The 16,942-nt window shown below is 37.4% G+C and overlaps 2 protein-coding genes, 1 non-coding gene and 1 pseudogene across 4 annotated transcripts; 2 read left to right on the top strand and 2 right to left on the bottom strand.

Annotated features, from left to right (window-relative positions):
• Positions 1–2,816: 2,816 nt before the first annotated feature.
• LOC113287642 (trafficking protein particle complex II-specific subunit 130 homolog) lies at positions 2,817–12,845 on the top strand. Of its 2 annotated transcripts, none has more exons than XM_026536441.1 (21): positions 2,817–3,060; positions 3,376–3,605; positions 3,957–4,138; positions 4,331–4,514; positions 4,821–4,911; positions 5,175–5,326; positions 5,901–5,990; positions 6,078–6,245; positions 6,832–6,893; positions 7,019–7,109; positions 7,428–7,591; positions 7,743–7,953; positions 8,068–8,613; positions 8,725–8,937; positions 9,638–10,028; positions 10,135–10,225; positions 10,314–10,398; positions 11,302–11,491; positions 11,824–12,113; positions 12,204–12,297; positions 12,377–12,845. In XM_026536441.1, exons 1-21 carry the CDS (start codon positions 2,997–2,999, stop codon positions 12,550–12,552), a joined length of 3,765 nt encoding a protein of 1,254 aa, XP_026392226.1. In that variant the 5' UTR covers positions 2,817–2,996; the 3' UTR covers positions 12,553–12,845. The 2 variants fall into 2 exon arrangements, with proteins under 2 accessions (XP_026392226.1, XP_026392225.1); XM_026536440.1 differs by having other exon boundaries at positions 5,163–5,326.
• A 344-nt stretch (positions 12,846–13,189) lies between these two features.
• LOC113285793 lies at positions 13,190–13,807 on the bottom strand (annotated as a pseudogene).
• A 114-nt stretch (positions 13,808–13,921) lies between these two features.
• Positions 13,922–13,993, bottom strand: TRNAQ-CUG. The gene has a single exon. It is a non-coding gene; the product is annotated as a tRNA-Gln (tRNA).
• A 93-nt stretch (positions 13,994–14,086) lies between these two features.
• On the top strand, positions 14,087–16,136 carry LOC113287641 (pentatricopeptide repeat-containing protein At1g03560, mitochondrial-like). Its single transcript, XM_026536439.1, has one exon. The coding sequence runs from the start codon at positions 14,090–14,092 to the stop codon at positions 15,995–15,997; it is 1,908 nt and encodes a 635-aa protein (XP_026392224.1). The 5' UTR covers positions 14,087–14,089; the 3' UTR covers positions 15,998–16,136.
• The last annotated feature ends 806 nt before the right edge of the window (positions 16,137–16,942 follow it).

Below are 16,942 nucleotides of genomic sequence, written 5' to 3'. Positions count from 1 at the left end.
TTTCATATACCGATGGACAACTTTGTGATGCCCAATGCATATTATCATTGATGCTACCTAGTATGGCTAGATATCCTCATTGTTTATTCTCCTCGATTGTCAATGCAACATCTATTATAGTTGTTGGCCTTAGGTTTTCAATACCGAACATATTTCATTGTAATTTTATAAAACCTACGAGTTATTTGCAAGATTGTAGTTTCTCTTATATGTAAGTATTCATCCGATACCTTAGTAAGTTAATATTTAAATGGATACATTGTGTTTTTGATTGGGTTCAACGCAAGAACTCCAACTACATCTTTTTTTGAACCAAAATATGAATTATGCAATATTACGTCAATTAGAATTCGACTAAAGAGGTCTTGGAATCTCCTTGGAAACATTTTGGGGATAAAACTAAGATTCTTATCAAATTAGTATTTCCATAAATGTTCGCCATATCAATTTGATGGGTATTGCAATCCAACATATGATTTTGAAACTTTCTATAGTAGCGAGTATAATAGCAAGCTAGGTCTGTCCCGCAGTGATTGTGATCGAGTGATTATCGATTCTAATCGATATTTAACTGAAAGTTTAACAACCTATTAAGGAATCATTATCCATAAATAAAAACGAATAAAAACGCTGATCAAACGAAAATAGATTACTTATTTACCTGAAACCTTTTTCATAGAATGTAAAAGTAGTTAAATTAACATAATTTTATTGGATGTTCCATTCATCTAAGATTTGGATACTTTTCCCTAGGTTTTCAATCATACAATCCTTTATAATAATGATTTACGAATTATTTACCGATTAAGTTGTTGATTTCGGACGAATTAAACGATACGAGTTAAAAAATTAGTAAATTTAAACATAATTGAACAAAATTCTAACCTAGGTTAATAATATTTTAATGGGTTTTTAGTGAAAACGAAGAAGAAGACAAATTAGAGTGGTGACAATTATAGTCAGATTTAATTTGACTTTTGTAGGTGGTAATTAAGAAAAGTAGAATTGAAAGTAGATTTACTTTAGACATTCTGATGGAGTGGTAAATAGGAAAAGTGAGGGTGGCAAACAGGTGGAACCATTTTTTTCCATAAATTATTTAAACGAGTATAGTGAAGTAAGAGTCCGATCTCACATAGAGAGCAAGGAATTCTTGTTTGTTAATTGTTATATTTCACTTTCCAAAAAATATTTTTTGAGTTTTAAACCAACTTATTCCAATAAAAATAAAAATAAAATAAATAAATGGTTGTGACTGAAAAAATAAAATACTGGTTAAGGTTTTAATCTTCCATCACCAAACATGTTCATCAATTGATTTGAAGTAACATTTGATCTCTTCCACCAACAATCCTAGAGTATCTCATCACGAATTTCCTCCGAGCGATTCCCTACCTTATATTTCACAGTCTAAACAACATTGTTTATCTAAGTCTTCGTTGAGTAAACTCATACGGGAAGTAAAACTTCATTAACGACTAGACAAAAACGAAACTCACAAGAATTACGTGTCATGTTAAAAAAGTTGGAGCCTAAACTAAAAGGGGAAGAGCGAATAATGCTACAATGACCGGGAGAATCTACGGGGGATTCTCCAGTGTTTCACAAAAATAAGAGAGCCCCGGGGACCCACCACCAGGAATTATAGGGGGCCTAGTTTTTGTGGGAGACACGGGAGAATCCTCGGTAGATTCTTCCGGTCAACAAATCATTACTGTCCGTTAGGGGTGTGCAGAAAAACCGAAACCATGGTTTTCACCCGCAACCGTCCGCAAAATTGCGGATGAAAACCAATCCGCAAGAGTCTATGGATCGGACACGGTTGAGTTTTCAAATCCGCAAGGTTTAGCGGTTTGGTTGTGGTTGGACTTTGAAATCCGCGGATTCACCCGCACCCGAAAAAATTGAGTTTTAGATTTTAGATTAGATTAAATATCTCTAATTTAATTTACTAGGAATAAGAGGTTCGTCCTCTTCAGAGAACATTTCAAGATCTGCATAATCTTCTTGAAGAAACTAAAGGTTTTGAAGCTTCTCGATGCTTGCATGTGATCCACTCCGTGCATTGTGAGAACTACTGGAAAAAGAAGCTGTGCCCTCCTCTTGATACTGAATATAAACACAAAACAAGGTAGCAGTTAATTATCCGCCAAAGGTGGTCTACTGTGGACAAGGATCCTGCTAAAGTACTAATCCAGGAAATTTATCCTGTTGTTTGTCAATTCATAGAGGAAATTAAATTCGTTTTCAAAAACAAGGTGCTACATAAAATGATTAAAGATCACTACACTTATCAGTTGCAGTGTTAATTAAGATTACTACCTAGTAAGTATATATTGTACTCATAATGTTGTGCAACAAAACTTTGGCATTTGCTTTATTGTTAGTAATTTATTATCATGGGAGTGAGACAGTGAGTTAACATAAATAGAGATATCAATTACCCATACGAAGGGATTTTTTCAGATAGGCTGACTTTATTTTTTTTATTTTTATGTTAAATTCTAAATTCGCGGTTAATCCGCATCCGGTCCGCATCACCCGCTAATCCGTGGATGTCAAATCCGCGGGTGATTGAGCCGGTTACGGTTCAATTTTCCAAATCCGCAACTTTGACGGTTTGGTTGCGGGTGACCCCTAATCCACAACCGTCCGTCCGTTGCACACCCCTACTGGCGGTAGCCATACCAGACCCAGAGACCGTGTTACAAACCTGTTTCGATTGCCAATTGATGCATCCCATGGGCCCGTAGAGGGCACGGGCCGAGGTACTATCATACTAGTGCAATTCTAGTGCGGAAGAGTTTCCCACTGAAATTGTCTCCAGGACAGCAAATAATTCTCCCCGCTCCTCCTCTCTTCCCCTTCATAGATTGAACTGCAACTACTTCGATTTTCAGTTTCAGTACATTAATGAACTCTCTCAGTCCTCTTCCCAAACAGAAAAACCCCTAAAAATGTGTTTAAAATTCTAGATCTTTAGCACATGATCGATCATGGCGAATTACTTAGCTCAATTTCAAACAATCAAGAGTGTTTCTGATCACTTGGTTATTTCAGGTAATTCGTCATCTTCCGTTTCATAATTTTCGTTCAAATTTTTTGATTATTTATGTAATTTTTTAGCACCACATTTAGTATCTTCCGATCTTGACTCCATTATGAATTACTTGATGTTAAGGTCAAACCTAATTTTTAGATTGTGAACGAAAAGCTCATATTTTAATTGTAGAGACTTCAAATGCTACACTTCTATTAATAAGACGGTTAGATTCTTAATAGTGATAAAAAAAATGTAATTATGTACTCAAATGAGTGTTTGTGGATTCAAATTATGTAATTATAACTCTGTTTGGATAATGGACTACTGTACAGTTGAAGATGTGAGCGATTTGTGGAACGTGGTTAAAAAGGAATTTGAAGAGCGTTTGCCATTTAAAAGAGCTTGTTTAAACAACAAGGCTCGGAACCCCGTGTATGTGGAAAAATTACCTGCTGAGTTCATTTTAACAACTGATGCAAGACTCAGAAGCCGATTTCCTCAAGAGCAGTCAATATTTTGGTTTCGGGAGCCATATGCAACTGTGGTCCTAGTTAGTTGCGAGGTATGTTCTAACTACTTTGTTTTAGTTCTTGTAGCATTGCTCAGGGTTTTATCAATTATATGTAGCAATCTTCATGCCAAATGTTTACCCAATATCCTAATTTTTGATCATCTGACATTCTTGCCATATAACACATGCTCACCTGGATTACTGAATGTGTGCATCTTTATGCAAAATTTGTGTGAAAAATTTCACATAATTGAGCTACCAAACGTATATGTATGGAACTTCACATACATTTAAAGTTTGCTAGTGTTCCTTCTTTGTTCTATATATATGTATGGAACTTCACACACACACATATGTATTCTACTATCAACGCAATAAAGTAGATTATTTCTGTCTTGGCAGGATTTTGATGAATTCAAGAACATTCTAAAACCGCGTCTAAAGTTGATTGTGCAAAATGATGAAAGGGAGTGGTTTATTGTATTTGTGTCAAAAGCTCACCCCAGCAATGACTCGGCTACTAAGTTGGCAAAAAAGATATATTCGAAGCTTGAGGTGGATTTTAGCTCAAAAAAGAGAGAAAGGTAAATAACAAAATTTTAGCTTTTTGACATGTCGTGTTTTGAATAGCTGGTTTTGTTCTGTCACCAGATTCCATTAAAGTATTCATGCCAGTAATATTTTCCTTAAAATGCGTTCTTCTATTTATCTTAATCATTCTAAGTCATCACTGAAACTTTTAGTTCTTTGTGGTCATCTGATCCTAAATTACTCAGGTGCTGCAAACTAGATTTGCATGGGCCAGAAACAAATTTTTGGGAGGATTTGGACTCTAAGATCATGGAGTCTATAAGAAATACACTGGATAGACGTGTTCAGTTCTATGAAGAGGAAATTCGCAGGCAAAGTGAACAGCGCTTCATGCCAAGTTGGAATTTTTGTAACTTCTTCATTTTGAAGGTTTTTATTTTTGTCTCCCATAGCTTACTATTCTTGTCTCTATGCTGCTAAAGACATTTTAAACTAGGTGGTGTTTCAATTCAGGACACACAACTGAATCCTATAGAAGTGCAAGATATTTTCTCTTAACTTTAATGTTCCAGCGGGGGAGGGAGGAGGGGTGTGTTGGGTTGTAAGCATGGGCTTGGGACCGTTGGTGTTGTGAATTTCAGGAGCTATACCCCATTCTGTTATCCCTCCCCAAAAAGAGTCGCTTATCATATTTGCTTGCCGCTGACTCTAGCTTTTACTTAATTTGCTTTGCAGGAAAGCTTGGCTTTTATGTTTCAGATGGCTCATTTGCATGAGGATTCGTTACGCGAGTACGACGAATTGGAACTTTGCTATTTGGAAACAGGTTCGCACTTCCTAGAAATATTGCATTCATTAATTATGCATTCTTTTTATATACTTCCAGACTTCACTATCGCTGCAGTATCATATACAGGATCATGAACATCGAGTTTGACTTTTTCTTTCTTTTAAAATAATGGTAATTATGCATTGAGCACACTACCTGGATAACAGATACAGATACACGGATCAATGCATATATTAATATGTCTATTTTCAGTGCTCTGTAGAGTGATATATTTCTCATATTTGCAGTTAATACTTCAGCCTTGAGAAAGAGGGATTTGGGAGGAATGGACCAAGGAGATGATCAGGCAGCACTCCTAAAACCCGAATATAAACCACTATCGCAGATCGTCCAAGATGATTCATTTAGAGAATTTGAATTTCGGCAGTATCTGTTTGCCTGTCAATCCATGGTGTGTAAATGATCCATATAACTCCGATTTATCTTTTGCTGAAAAGAAACCAACCAACCAAAGTTAGGACTTTGTGTCTGACCATGATGTAACTCTTTCCTGTTTTACTGGTCATCTCTCAGTTACCAAGTTCCTGCTTGGATCATACCGCAGTTTCTAGTACTGTCGTAATTCATAATTCTGTTTGAAAGTTTTCTATCTTTTCTTTAACAGTGAGGGTTTTACTGATCTTACGTTGCCAAATAAACACACTTCGGTTAACAATAACACTCTTCTGGTATCATTAGATTTTTACATAAGTATCTATGTAGTGATTAGTGAGCATGTTGTTGGATACATAGCATGTTCTTGACATTGTAATTGAGATCCTTGTTCTGTAAGGTTTGATTCATCTAGCATGCAAAAATTCTTTTCCAAGTTGGCCTTTCCACCAAGTATCCTGCTCTTTTATGGTCAACCACGTGTATTTGCTAGAAGAGAAAACGTTTAACTGTTAATGGGGAAGTATCTCTACTTCACTGTTTAGACATTTATGTTATAGTTATCTAGGTGGCTCATTTGGTGCATTTTGCAGTTGTTGTTCAAGCTAAATCGTCCGGTTGAGGTTGCTTCAAGAGGTCATTCTTTTATAATCAGCTTCTCGAAGGCCTTGGCATCACGAGAAGTATGTATTTATTTATCTGCCAATTATTAGTTATCAATGTTTTCTTGTTGCAGTTCCTTACTCTTTTTTTGCTCGAGCTCCTTGCAGCATCTCTTACCCTTCTGTTTGCGTGAAGTATGGGTAATAACCGCATGCTTAGCTTTAATTGATGCAACCAGTTCCCATTATAAGGATAAGGATAGGCTTGTGGCGCCTGATGTTGAGAAGGAGTTCCACCGCCTTCAGGGTGATCTTTATTCACTAAGTAGGGTTAAGGTATGCTTCTATGTATTTAACTAGTAATTGTACAATTAAGTGTTTGATTTGATCTGGGCTAGGCTGGGATGGGTTAGGCTTGATGTTGTTGGATTGGTCAGCCACACAATGTCTACGAATGCAGTAATCCAAGTCGCTTCTAGGGTTCTTAAGTTCGGCACTTTAACAAAAGATACTACTAGGTCTAAGTTCTAAAGAACCACTTCCACTATTAAAAGATTTGTACCTAGGGTTGCAATAAAAAATTGCGAGTTAACATGTCTAAAAGTTAGTTTCACATACTAATGGCACTAGTTTTAGTTTGCCAATGGAATTTTTTTATGGTGGTCCCAATGGTTCGATAGTGGGTGTGACAGTGGGTTGAGGAGAGCAATCTGTTGTGATTTTGTAACCAATATTTGTGCACTTCAGAAGTCAAATTTGGACACTTTTTAGCCCTTGTGTAGTTCAGGATTAACTTCTGGGAAGTTAATTAGTTGACATTCTTTACTTCTTTTATATGTATGTAAGAGCATACTCTTTAGTATATCACCCTCAATGAATTATAGTTTGTCAGTTTCTCTAACTATTACTACATTGATGGCAGTTCATGAGGCTTGCATATTTAATTGGATATGGACCAGAAATCGAAAGGAGTCCTGTTAACAGGTAAGATCAGATCTATTTACCTCAATTCAGTGTAAAACATCTTGTTGGTCATCAGGGTTGGACTTTATTGCCATATATGTTTAGACTGTGAACATCTTTCTATTTTTAACCTCCCATTTGAGCAGTGCTGCATTAAGCATGCTACCTTGGCCCAAGCCAACAGTATGGCCTTCACTTCCGACTGACGCTTCAGCAGAAGTGCTTACAAAAGAAAAAGTAAGTACATCTGTATAATCTATGCTAAAATTACTGATGAGGTGACTGTGAGCAAAATTAGGGTTAAAAAAACGCTATGATGAATGCATTATTTCGTAGTTGATCTACTTGGCGCCGATGTCATGAACACGGAAAAGAAGGACCTTTATAAACAATCCAAACTTATTTAGGGTCTTTATTCAAGAATCATGAACAAAACCATTATTGTCAGTAAACTTCATGTTCGATTAAAATATCGTTTCTAAAAATAATGGATATTGGTGTTACATGCGATACATTATAGGCTTCTTTCTTCCATAAACGTTTGTATCATTGCAGATGATTCTTCAAACAAACCCCAGATCCAAGCACTTTGGTATACAGAGGAAACCATTGCCTCTGGAACCTTCTGTGCTTCTACGAGAGGCTAATAGGCGAAGGGCTTCTCTTTCTGGGGGAAATATGTTTGAAATGTTCGATAGTCACCCAAGTTTCATTGATGGGTAATTTCTTTCGTCTCTGCTTTAATTTTGGCCTTCGGGTAAATTCTAGTAATATCTGAATTCGATGCAGTACTACCTTTTCTTTTTCTTTTTAGTTAAAATGGCATCTGTTTATTTTCTTTATTTGGGTACTTGCATAATATGTTGACAGCTCAGGAGTGGATGCAGCTCTGGGGATGCCAGTATCAAATAAGGTTAATGCGGGTATGCCCAGAACCAACTCTATACCAGGAAATTTTGAGAGCTTAGTTGATCGGCCTATGCGAATATCAGAAATTCATGTCGCTGCAGAGCATGCCCTGCAGCGTACAATTTCTGATCCTGATTTGTGGAAGTTCTTATCATCTGTAAACGACTTTGAGGTAAGCATTCTACAGAATTATGGATTTTTTTATTTTCCATGCTTTGTCATTGCATTGTGTTAGCACATTTTCTCTAATCATTTTATACCAGACATCTAATGCTGTTCGTTGCAGCAAAAATATCTCGAGCTAACAAAAGGTGCAGCTGATAATTATCACCATTCTTGGTGGAAAAGACATGGTGTTGTCCTAGACGGCGAGATTGCTGCTGTTTACTATAAACATGGAAATTTTGACCTAGCAGCTAAGTCATATGAGAAGGTTTGTGCTCTTTATGCTGGTGAAGGATGGCAGGACTTGCTGGCTGAAGTTCTTCCCAATTTGGCCGAGTGTCAAAAGATACTGAATGATGAAGCTGGTTATCTATCTTCTTGTGTAAGGCTGCTGTCACTGGATAGTGGCTTATTTTTAACTAAAGAACGCCAATCATTTCAGTCAGAGGTTGTTCAGATTGCCCATAGTGAAATGAAGCATCCCGTTCCTTTGGATGTGTCATCATTAGTAACATTTTCTGGGAATCCTGGCCCACCACTCGAGTTGTGTGATGGGGATCCTGGTACCCTAACTGTAACAGTCTGGAGTGGATTTCCTGATGATATAACACTTGATGCACTCAGTCTGTCTCTGATGGCTACATATAATGCTGATGAAGGTGCAAAGGTATTCATGTTGTCAATGTTATTTACTCTCGATTATATCATTGTAGTAGAAAGCATATGATATTTGCTAAGGTATTTATCAACAGTTTCTTGTTTTTCTTTTAATTTTCAGCCCATAATAAGTTCCAAACCGACCATATTGAAGCCCGGCAGGAACTCCATTACTCTTGCCATACCCCCACAAAAACCGGGATCATACATCTTGGGGGTTCTCACTGGGCAGATTGGGCACCTAAGGTTTCGATCGCACAGCTTCTCTAAAGGCGGACCTGCAGACAGTGATGATTTTATGAGCTACGAGAAGCCAGCACGGCCAATCTTAAAGGTAGTATTCCTTAACCAAAAAAGAGATGTTCAGGTGTAGACTCTGTCTCTTTGGAACTAGTGACAAAGCAAACTTGTAAGCTACAATGAATCTCGTTTCTGTCAAATAGATGATTTCTCCTTGGCCCTCAAATATGTACTTATGATTTTCTTGACCCTAGTAAGAAAGGGGCTCGATATTTTGCTGCCATGTATGTTTAAATGACTTCTCACTTGACATGGCTCCCTTTTTGCTCACTTACTAGACGATTCAAGGTTGTTTTGATAAAGATTTAACATGGACTGATTTTTGACAATACAATGCATTTTGTTTTATTGACACTCTATTGTGGATCTAGGCATGCAAGCAGGGTAGAGGAGTCAGTTATATCTAGATTGTGTAGCTCTTGAATTGTTATAAAGTTTGACACTCTTGAGGCTTGGTTGTATTTTGGGTGTTTCTTTTGCTGCAGAGCACCATCCTGGTGTTTTGTATGGTTGATGAAGTCTCAGTGTTTTGTATGGTTGATGAATTTGCTTCTGTAATTTTTAAAGAAATGTTGCTAAACGATATGAATATGGATATCTTCTGTTGTGTATGTTTGTTTGCTTTTTGTTTCTATTTATTATTCATTTACAAGCCTGTTTAAGTATCTGTTGCAGTTTGTGACTAACTTAACTATCTTTTCAGTTTCGCATCTAATAAACTTTCTCCTTGGTAGGTCTTCAAGCCAAGACCTCTAGTTGATCTTACTGCTGCCATATCGTCTGCTTTGCTGATGAATGAACCACAATGGATTGGATTAATAGTAACGCCTATTAACTACTCCCTTCGAGGTGCTTCCTTGCATATTGATACTGGTCCTGGCCTGAAAATTGAGGATTCACATGCTATTGAGATGGAGAATCACAGTAAGGTACTACAGAACACTGCTCGGACAGGGAACTCTGACGATTCTAAAAATGAAAGTTCTTCTGTTTCTGAAGAATTTGCGCAGCTGATGCTTAAAGATGGTAAAATAGAGTTGCCAGATTGGTCTAGCAATTCCGCCTCTGTTTTGTGGTTTCCTGTACATGCGACTGACAGTAGGTCGGCAGATGGAATTTCATCAGGTTAGAGAGTTTCCGATTGTTTATTAGTTAGAAGTATAATATAAGTGCATCTTGTTGATGCATCTTTGGGTGTTTAACTATTGTGGTGTTTTCTGCTTATGGACAGTTGCTGCTCAGAGACAAAGTATAGTTGATGGCATGAGAACAATAGCGTTGAAACTTGAATTTGGAATTTCTCGGAACCAGACATTTGAAAGGCAACATCTCTTTCATTTTAGTCATACCTTTTTATGAAGCAATCATATTACCAAAATTTAGGCCTCAAACACCTGTCTCCATGTGCAGGACTCTTGCTCTGCATTTCACTGATCCTTTCCATGTGAGTACACGTGTAGCAGACAAGTGCAATAGTGGTACTTTACTTTTGCAGGTAATTTAACAATTCAAATTATTCATTTTTCTTCAGTAACTCCTATATCAACAAATCGGACAAAGCATGCCAAGTGTAAAATGTCAAGCAAAGGATATTAATGTTTATTTTCTTTTAAATTCCTGTTCCTATACAACTTTAGGATTGGCATATACATATATAGGTTGTGAGCTATTTGTCAAGAATCCGTTGTGCCCGGTTGAGTTTAAAGAATACATCCAGTAAACTATGCAGTATTGGTTTCACATTCGTTGGTATATTTTAAGTTTGTGAATGTGGTTTGACTGGTTTCTTTTCTGGTGTATCAAGATAATCTGCAAAACTAGCAAATCAAATAGGAAATGTAATGAGACTTCCTGTTTTCTTGTCAAAATGTTGAGATGTTAAATATTTGCTGGTCTTGAAATTGCACAATTTTCTGAACTTCATTTTTTTAATTGGAAAAGTGTTTATATTGATGATCAAGAGAAAAGGTGTACAATAATAACTTGACTCAGCGAACTGAAAAAGGATTTGAAACCAACCAACGCAACATAGGACAGACAAAAACGAAATGAAGAACTTAAGGAGGCATAAAAGGCAACCTTCCCACACAGCCACAACCCAATCAGCAGATAAGCCATTCATTTTTACTCTTGGTTCTGCCCAGAAAAAAAACTTGTTAATCGATCTTGTTGATGATATCGGTAACTAATCTCTCTCCCCCCTGCATGGTTTTTCAAACTACTATGAACCCTTATAAGGGAAAGGGGTGCTTAGGAACATGGGGCAGCTGGAAGAACAAAGTCTATTGAGTGACCTAGATATTTGGGGTCCATGAGTTTGTTGATTTGTTTGCCCTACCGGTTTACTGAGATTGATTTCAAAATCTTCCTTCCTATGCTGCTACTTTTGTTTTTCTAGGTCACTCTGCATTCCCAAGTGAAGGCCACATTGACCATATTTGATGTGTGGCTTGATCTGCAAGATGGATTTGCTCATACAGGGGAGGGTGATGGCAGGCCAACTTCAAGCTTCTTCCCACTTGTCATTTCCCCATCATCTAGAGCTGGAATCCTGTTTGGGATCTGCTTAGGGAATGCAACAAATGGAGGTAAGCCAGATTTGGTGCTATTTTCAGCTTTTTAACATGAAATGAACAAATGCTCTTAAGGAGATGGAGCACATAGAAAAAATGAAGCAAAAGAAGGCTGGGGGTTTTGTTTATTTGCTGCTTTTATAAATTCAATATTCTCTATCTCCATGGGTGATTTTTTCTCAATGATTGATCAGTTTGAATTTGGAACTTCTGATTCAGTTCTTCCGTATGGTTATGGATTCATTTATTGTGGTGGCTAGGCAGGTTCACTGTATTCTTTGTCCTCTACAGGGTAGTAAGGTGTGATTTTTCCATGACAAACATTCTTAATCCTCTTAATTTTGCAGATGAAACTGCAAGGATAAATTCTGATAGTATATTAAATATCAGATATGGAATCTTAGGTGATAGAACAGTTGGAGCACATAATCCTGTAGCCACTGAATCTGAAGGTGATAAAAAAGATTTGCTCTTCAGGAGTGCACTCGTTCTGCAAAGGCCTGTGCTTGATCCATGCCTGGCGGTTGGATTTCTTCCCCTCCCCTCAGGTAGTCTGAGAGTTGGTCAGCTTGTTAGCATGAGATGGAGAATTGAAAGGTTAAAGGAATTTGACGAAAACACAATTTCCCCTGACAATGTGAGTCTTGTTTTATCAAAGAATTTTTAGAATCTGAAATGCCAACTAAGCTGTTCGATCATCTTATTAACATTCGAAATACACATGCAGCAAGATGAAGTATTATATGAAGTGAACACAAATCCCACAAACTGGATGATAGCTGGAAGGAAGCGCGGCCATGTTTCACTATCTACGAAGCAAGGTTTGCGATAAGAGAACATGTCTGTTTAGTAAAACTGTGAAATGTCAGTGCCTGCTATTTACATATGCAACATTTTCAGGTTCGAGGATCGTTATATCAATTACATGTGTACCTTTGGTGTCTGGATATATTCGTCCTCCTCAACTGAGTCTACCAAATCTGGATGATGCTAATATAAGCTGCAATCCTGCTGGCCCACACCTGGTCTGCATTTTACCTCCAGCTCTCAGTTCCTCATTTTGTATCCCAGCATAAATTAAGTGAGCTTTATCCTTGTCGGCTTCAGTAGTTATTCTTTCCTCCTACCACAAATATCCACCTTAGAAACCTGTAAAGTTACAATTTTGGTAATTCTCTGGTAATCACATACTTTTTTATATATTTTTTTTCTTCTGAGGAGAGTCTATTCTTTCATATGTAGTCCTTGTAGTTCCACCTCGCTTTTCCTTGTTTTCGTCTTTCTTTACTTCTTTTGTAATTCAAACATTAGATTTTGCGTGATGTGTAACTGAATATTTGATTTGTTAAGAAAACATCAATTCTGGCGATTCTTATGATCTTTCAAAATGAACAAACTGTGGATTGTTCATTAGAAATAAGCCCTTATACTGGTAGTTGGTGAATTTATTTCCAGAGACCAATTGTTCAAGTTAAAATGTTAGTATAGTTTTGAGCTACTGACTCTACCAGAATAAAAAGTTCGAATATAATTTCGTATAACTTAAATGGCAAGGGAAAAAAAATAAAATAAAATACTAGGCTCTACCGAGACTACAATTCTTTGAATCCAAAATGGGTTATGCTTATTCGAGAACTGTTTGCATTACCATGAAATTTAAGAAATTGAAGGTAGAAAAGAAAAATAAGTTCTAGTTTCTACAGTTTCCTAAATTCCAAACGCTTTCAAGCTTCAAGCAGCGAAGAGGTTCCAGTCATGGACTTTGAATTTAGCAACAACAAGTCTAAAAACCTCAGACATCGGTGTACATCCAGACTGCGCCGCAGGGGCAGTCAATCCAGCTCCAACAGAATTTGCAGTTTCACTCAGGAGATTCATCACAAACGGTTCATAGGCAGTAATTAGAACATCAGTTCCAACTTCTTTAAGCCGTAAATTCGCAATATAAACCTTAACATGATTCTGCGCTTCCGGTCCTTGCCGTCCCTAAGAAATCTTCATCTCCCCAATTGCTGTTGTCACTAGCGCTGCCTTCGGGTACCGAATTCCATCTGCCGTGAAAACTCCTGATTGCTCAATCACCGTGGTTCCTTCAGCGTTTTGTTCACCAGCAAGGTCTTGTAGAAACCAAACAGCACTACCATTATCTCCTACATCATGTTTTAAATCTAATAACTCAATTATGATGCTTTCATCTCTTGCAGGATCCGCATAGGCTTCTTGATGATCAGGAACTTGGCGGACATCACTAACATCCCGAAATCTATAAGGGAAACAAGTAGAAATTGCACCACCAAACAATTGATGCTCAACACAATTATCTCCTGGCATCTTCTTATTGCAGTCTGTACTAGCAGTTACCTACTTATCTGACGGTTTGCGTTTTTAACGCAGGAAATCTGAAATGGCGAGGCAAAAAAAGAAAGGAAAATAGATAAAAATACTAGGTTCTACCGAGACTTGAACTCGGGTTACTGGATTCAGAGTCCAATGTCCTGACCACTAGACCATAGAACCGGTGATTGATTCATTTGCAAAGGATCCTATTGATATTGAAAATATAATTTCTGAAGTTAAAACCCTCTCTTGACCCTAAACCATAACGTGAATCTGATGAGAAAATTGCACAAATTTATCTCTGCAACTCAACTGACACCCCGTCGATTCTCCGTTTCATCTCACCACAATCTTCCCGGTAGGAATGATCAAGGGACGAATCAAATCTCCGACTCTATCTGGAGCAAAACATTCCCTCCTATTTCAAGGTTCGTTTCGACTTCCTTTCCTCCTCCCGAATGGATAGAACCTTTTAGAATACTCAATCTTTTAGATGATTCTCCAACAATGGAATCCAATTTAGATGATTACTGTCAAAATTTTCTCATCAAATTATCACCTCATTTTGTCACTCAACTACTTATGTCCTCTCAGCTTAAACAAAACCCAAAATTAGCTCTTAAATTCTTTTATTGGGCTGGCAAACAAAGGAATAACTATTCTCACAGTTTAGATTCTTATGTTACATTAATTGGTATACTAGCATCGGTTAGAGACATAGAGGGAGTTAAAAATTTAGTCGGAGAAGTTAGAGATAGAGGTTTTTTTATGACTATTTCAACTTCAAATGCTTTGATTAAGAGTTTTGGGGTTTTAGGAATGGTTGAGGAATTATTATGGATTTGGCGAAGAATGATAGAAAACGGAATTGAGCCAAATTTGTTTACTTACAATATTATGATGGATGTATTGGTAAATTCAATGTGTATAGAATCTGCTGAGAAGGTTTTTGATGTTATGGAAAAGGGAAGAGTTCGTCCTGATGTTGTTACTTACAATATTATGATCAAAGGGTATTGTAAGTCGGGGAAAACAAGGGATGCAAAAGGTAAATTAAGAGAGATGGAAATGAAAAGGGTCGGTCCTGATAAAATTACATATCTTACTTTGATACAAGCTTGTTATTCGGAAGAGGATATTGCTTCTTGTGTGAGTCTTTTCAATGAACTGGTGGAGAAGAGACTGGAAATTCCTTCACATGCTTACAGTTTAGTGATTAGTGGACTTGTTAAAGAAGGGAAATGCTATGAAGGATTTGCTGTTTTTGATTGTATGGTTAAGAATGGTTGTAAAGCTAATGTGGCAATTTATACGGCTTTGATTGATGCTTTGGCGAAAAGTGGGAATGGAGAGGAAGCTATGAAGTTTTTCGAGAGAATGAAGGATGAAGGGTGTGAACCTGATGAGGTTACTTATGGGGTTATTGTAAATTGTTTATGTAAAACGGGGAAGTTGGACTTGGCCTTGGAGTATTTGAAGTTTGGTCATGAGAAAAACATTAGGGTTAATGCAGTAGTATATTCAAGTATAATTGATGGTCTTGGAAAAGGTGGTAGGGTTGATGAAGCAGAGAAGCTTTATGAAGAAATGCTCGATAAGGGATGTACACCAGATTCCTATTGCTATAACACACTCATTGATGCATTTACAAAGTGTGGAAAAATTGATGAAGCAGTAACCTTGTTTAAACGGATGGAGGATGTAGGTTGTGATCAGACAGTTTATACATACACTATTCTCATTAGTGGGTTGTTCAAAGAACATAAAACTGACAAAGCGTTGGAGATGTGGGATATGATGATCGACAAGGGTATAACACCCACTCCAGCATCTTTTAGAGCTCTTTCAACAGGGCTTTGTTTGTCAGGAAAGGTTGCTAGGGCTTGTAAGATTTTGGATGAGTTGGCTTCAATGGGAGTTATTCCAGAGACTGCATTTGAAGACATGATCCACGTTTTATGTAAAGCAGGTCATATAAAGGAGGCTTGCGAATTGGCAGATGGCATTGTTGATAGGGATCATGAGACACCTGGGCGTGTACGCACAGTCCTAATAAACGCATTAAGAAAAGCAGGTAACGTTGATCTGGCCCTGAAACTAATGCAAAGTCTGATTGGTATGCAGTATGACAGATGGGGTAGTATTAAAACACGGGATAAGTTTCGAAATCTCTTTGAGAGCTGAATCTTAGGGGTTACTTGAAATTAGATGTATTTGTTCAATATTTCATTTCATAAAGATGAGTTACCATCTTCATTGAAAATGTGAACAGTTTGAAGATTCATCGAATTTGTAAGATGGTACATTGCCTTTTTCTTGCACGAAATTTCTGGAGGGTGCAATCTTAATTTTGGATTGGATGCGTTAGACACTCGCACCCATTAGGTTAAGAAATTTTGTTTTGGAAGGTGCGGAGTCGACTACAATGTGATTTTAGTTTAGACTGTAAGAGCAATTCCTATGGGATGCCCATTTTGATCTCACTATGGGATTGACCAAAAGAGAAAAACCGATGGGAAAATTAGTTAGTTTATTGGTTTTGCCCATTGCGGTCCAACAAGAGCCGCGTGCTTTTTCCTAATCCGCGCGGTTCAACACCAACCGTCAATTGATTCGCCTCGGCCGCGTCTCCCCACATAATCTGCTGGTGGTTTAACAATCTGTGCGGCTTTAGTTTGGACGACAACGAATATATCTGAACGGCTACAAAATTTAATCATCCAACGGCTCTTTTTGAATTTCCCATAAATACTCATTTCTCGCACCATATCAAATTATACTTTCTCCAAACCTCACATGTCACATAGAATCTTTTCATTCAGTATTATGCGCTCAAGCATGTCTCGACCATTGTTAGTTCGTCGACCTCACTATGCTCGAGAAGAAGATTAAGCTATTTACATAAACTATATGTTGTTACAAACTCAACTTTCTGAAACACACTATCCGGGTATGCATTTCTGGAGGGTTATTTACGAGAAGTTCTACAATGACACCCATAACCCCCTAGTGATGTTGCTATAAATGACCCACAATCTTGTTTTGAGGCATTTAAGAAAGATGTAAGTGAATTTGTAGCTTTGATCATGCAAGTCAATCGATTTAAACTGAGAGGTGAAACTGATGTCG

This window comes from Papaver somniferum, chromosome 6 (assembly GCF_003573695.1).
Source record: "Papaver somniferum cultivar HN1 chromosome 6, ASM357369v1, whole genome shotgun sequence".
NCBI lineage: Eukaryota > Viridiplantae > Streptophyta > Magnoliopsida > Ranunculales > Papaveraceae > Papaver > Papaver somniferum.
This window is presented reverse-complemented; position numbering and strand designations above follow the sequence as displayed.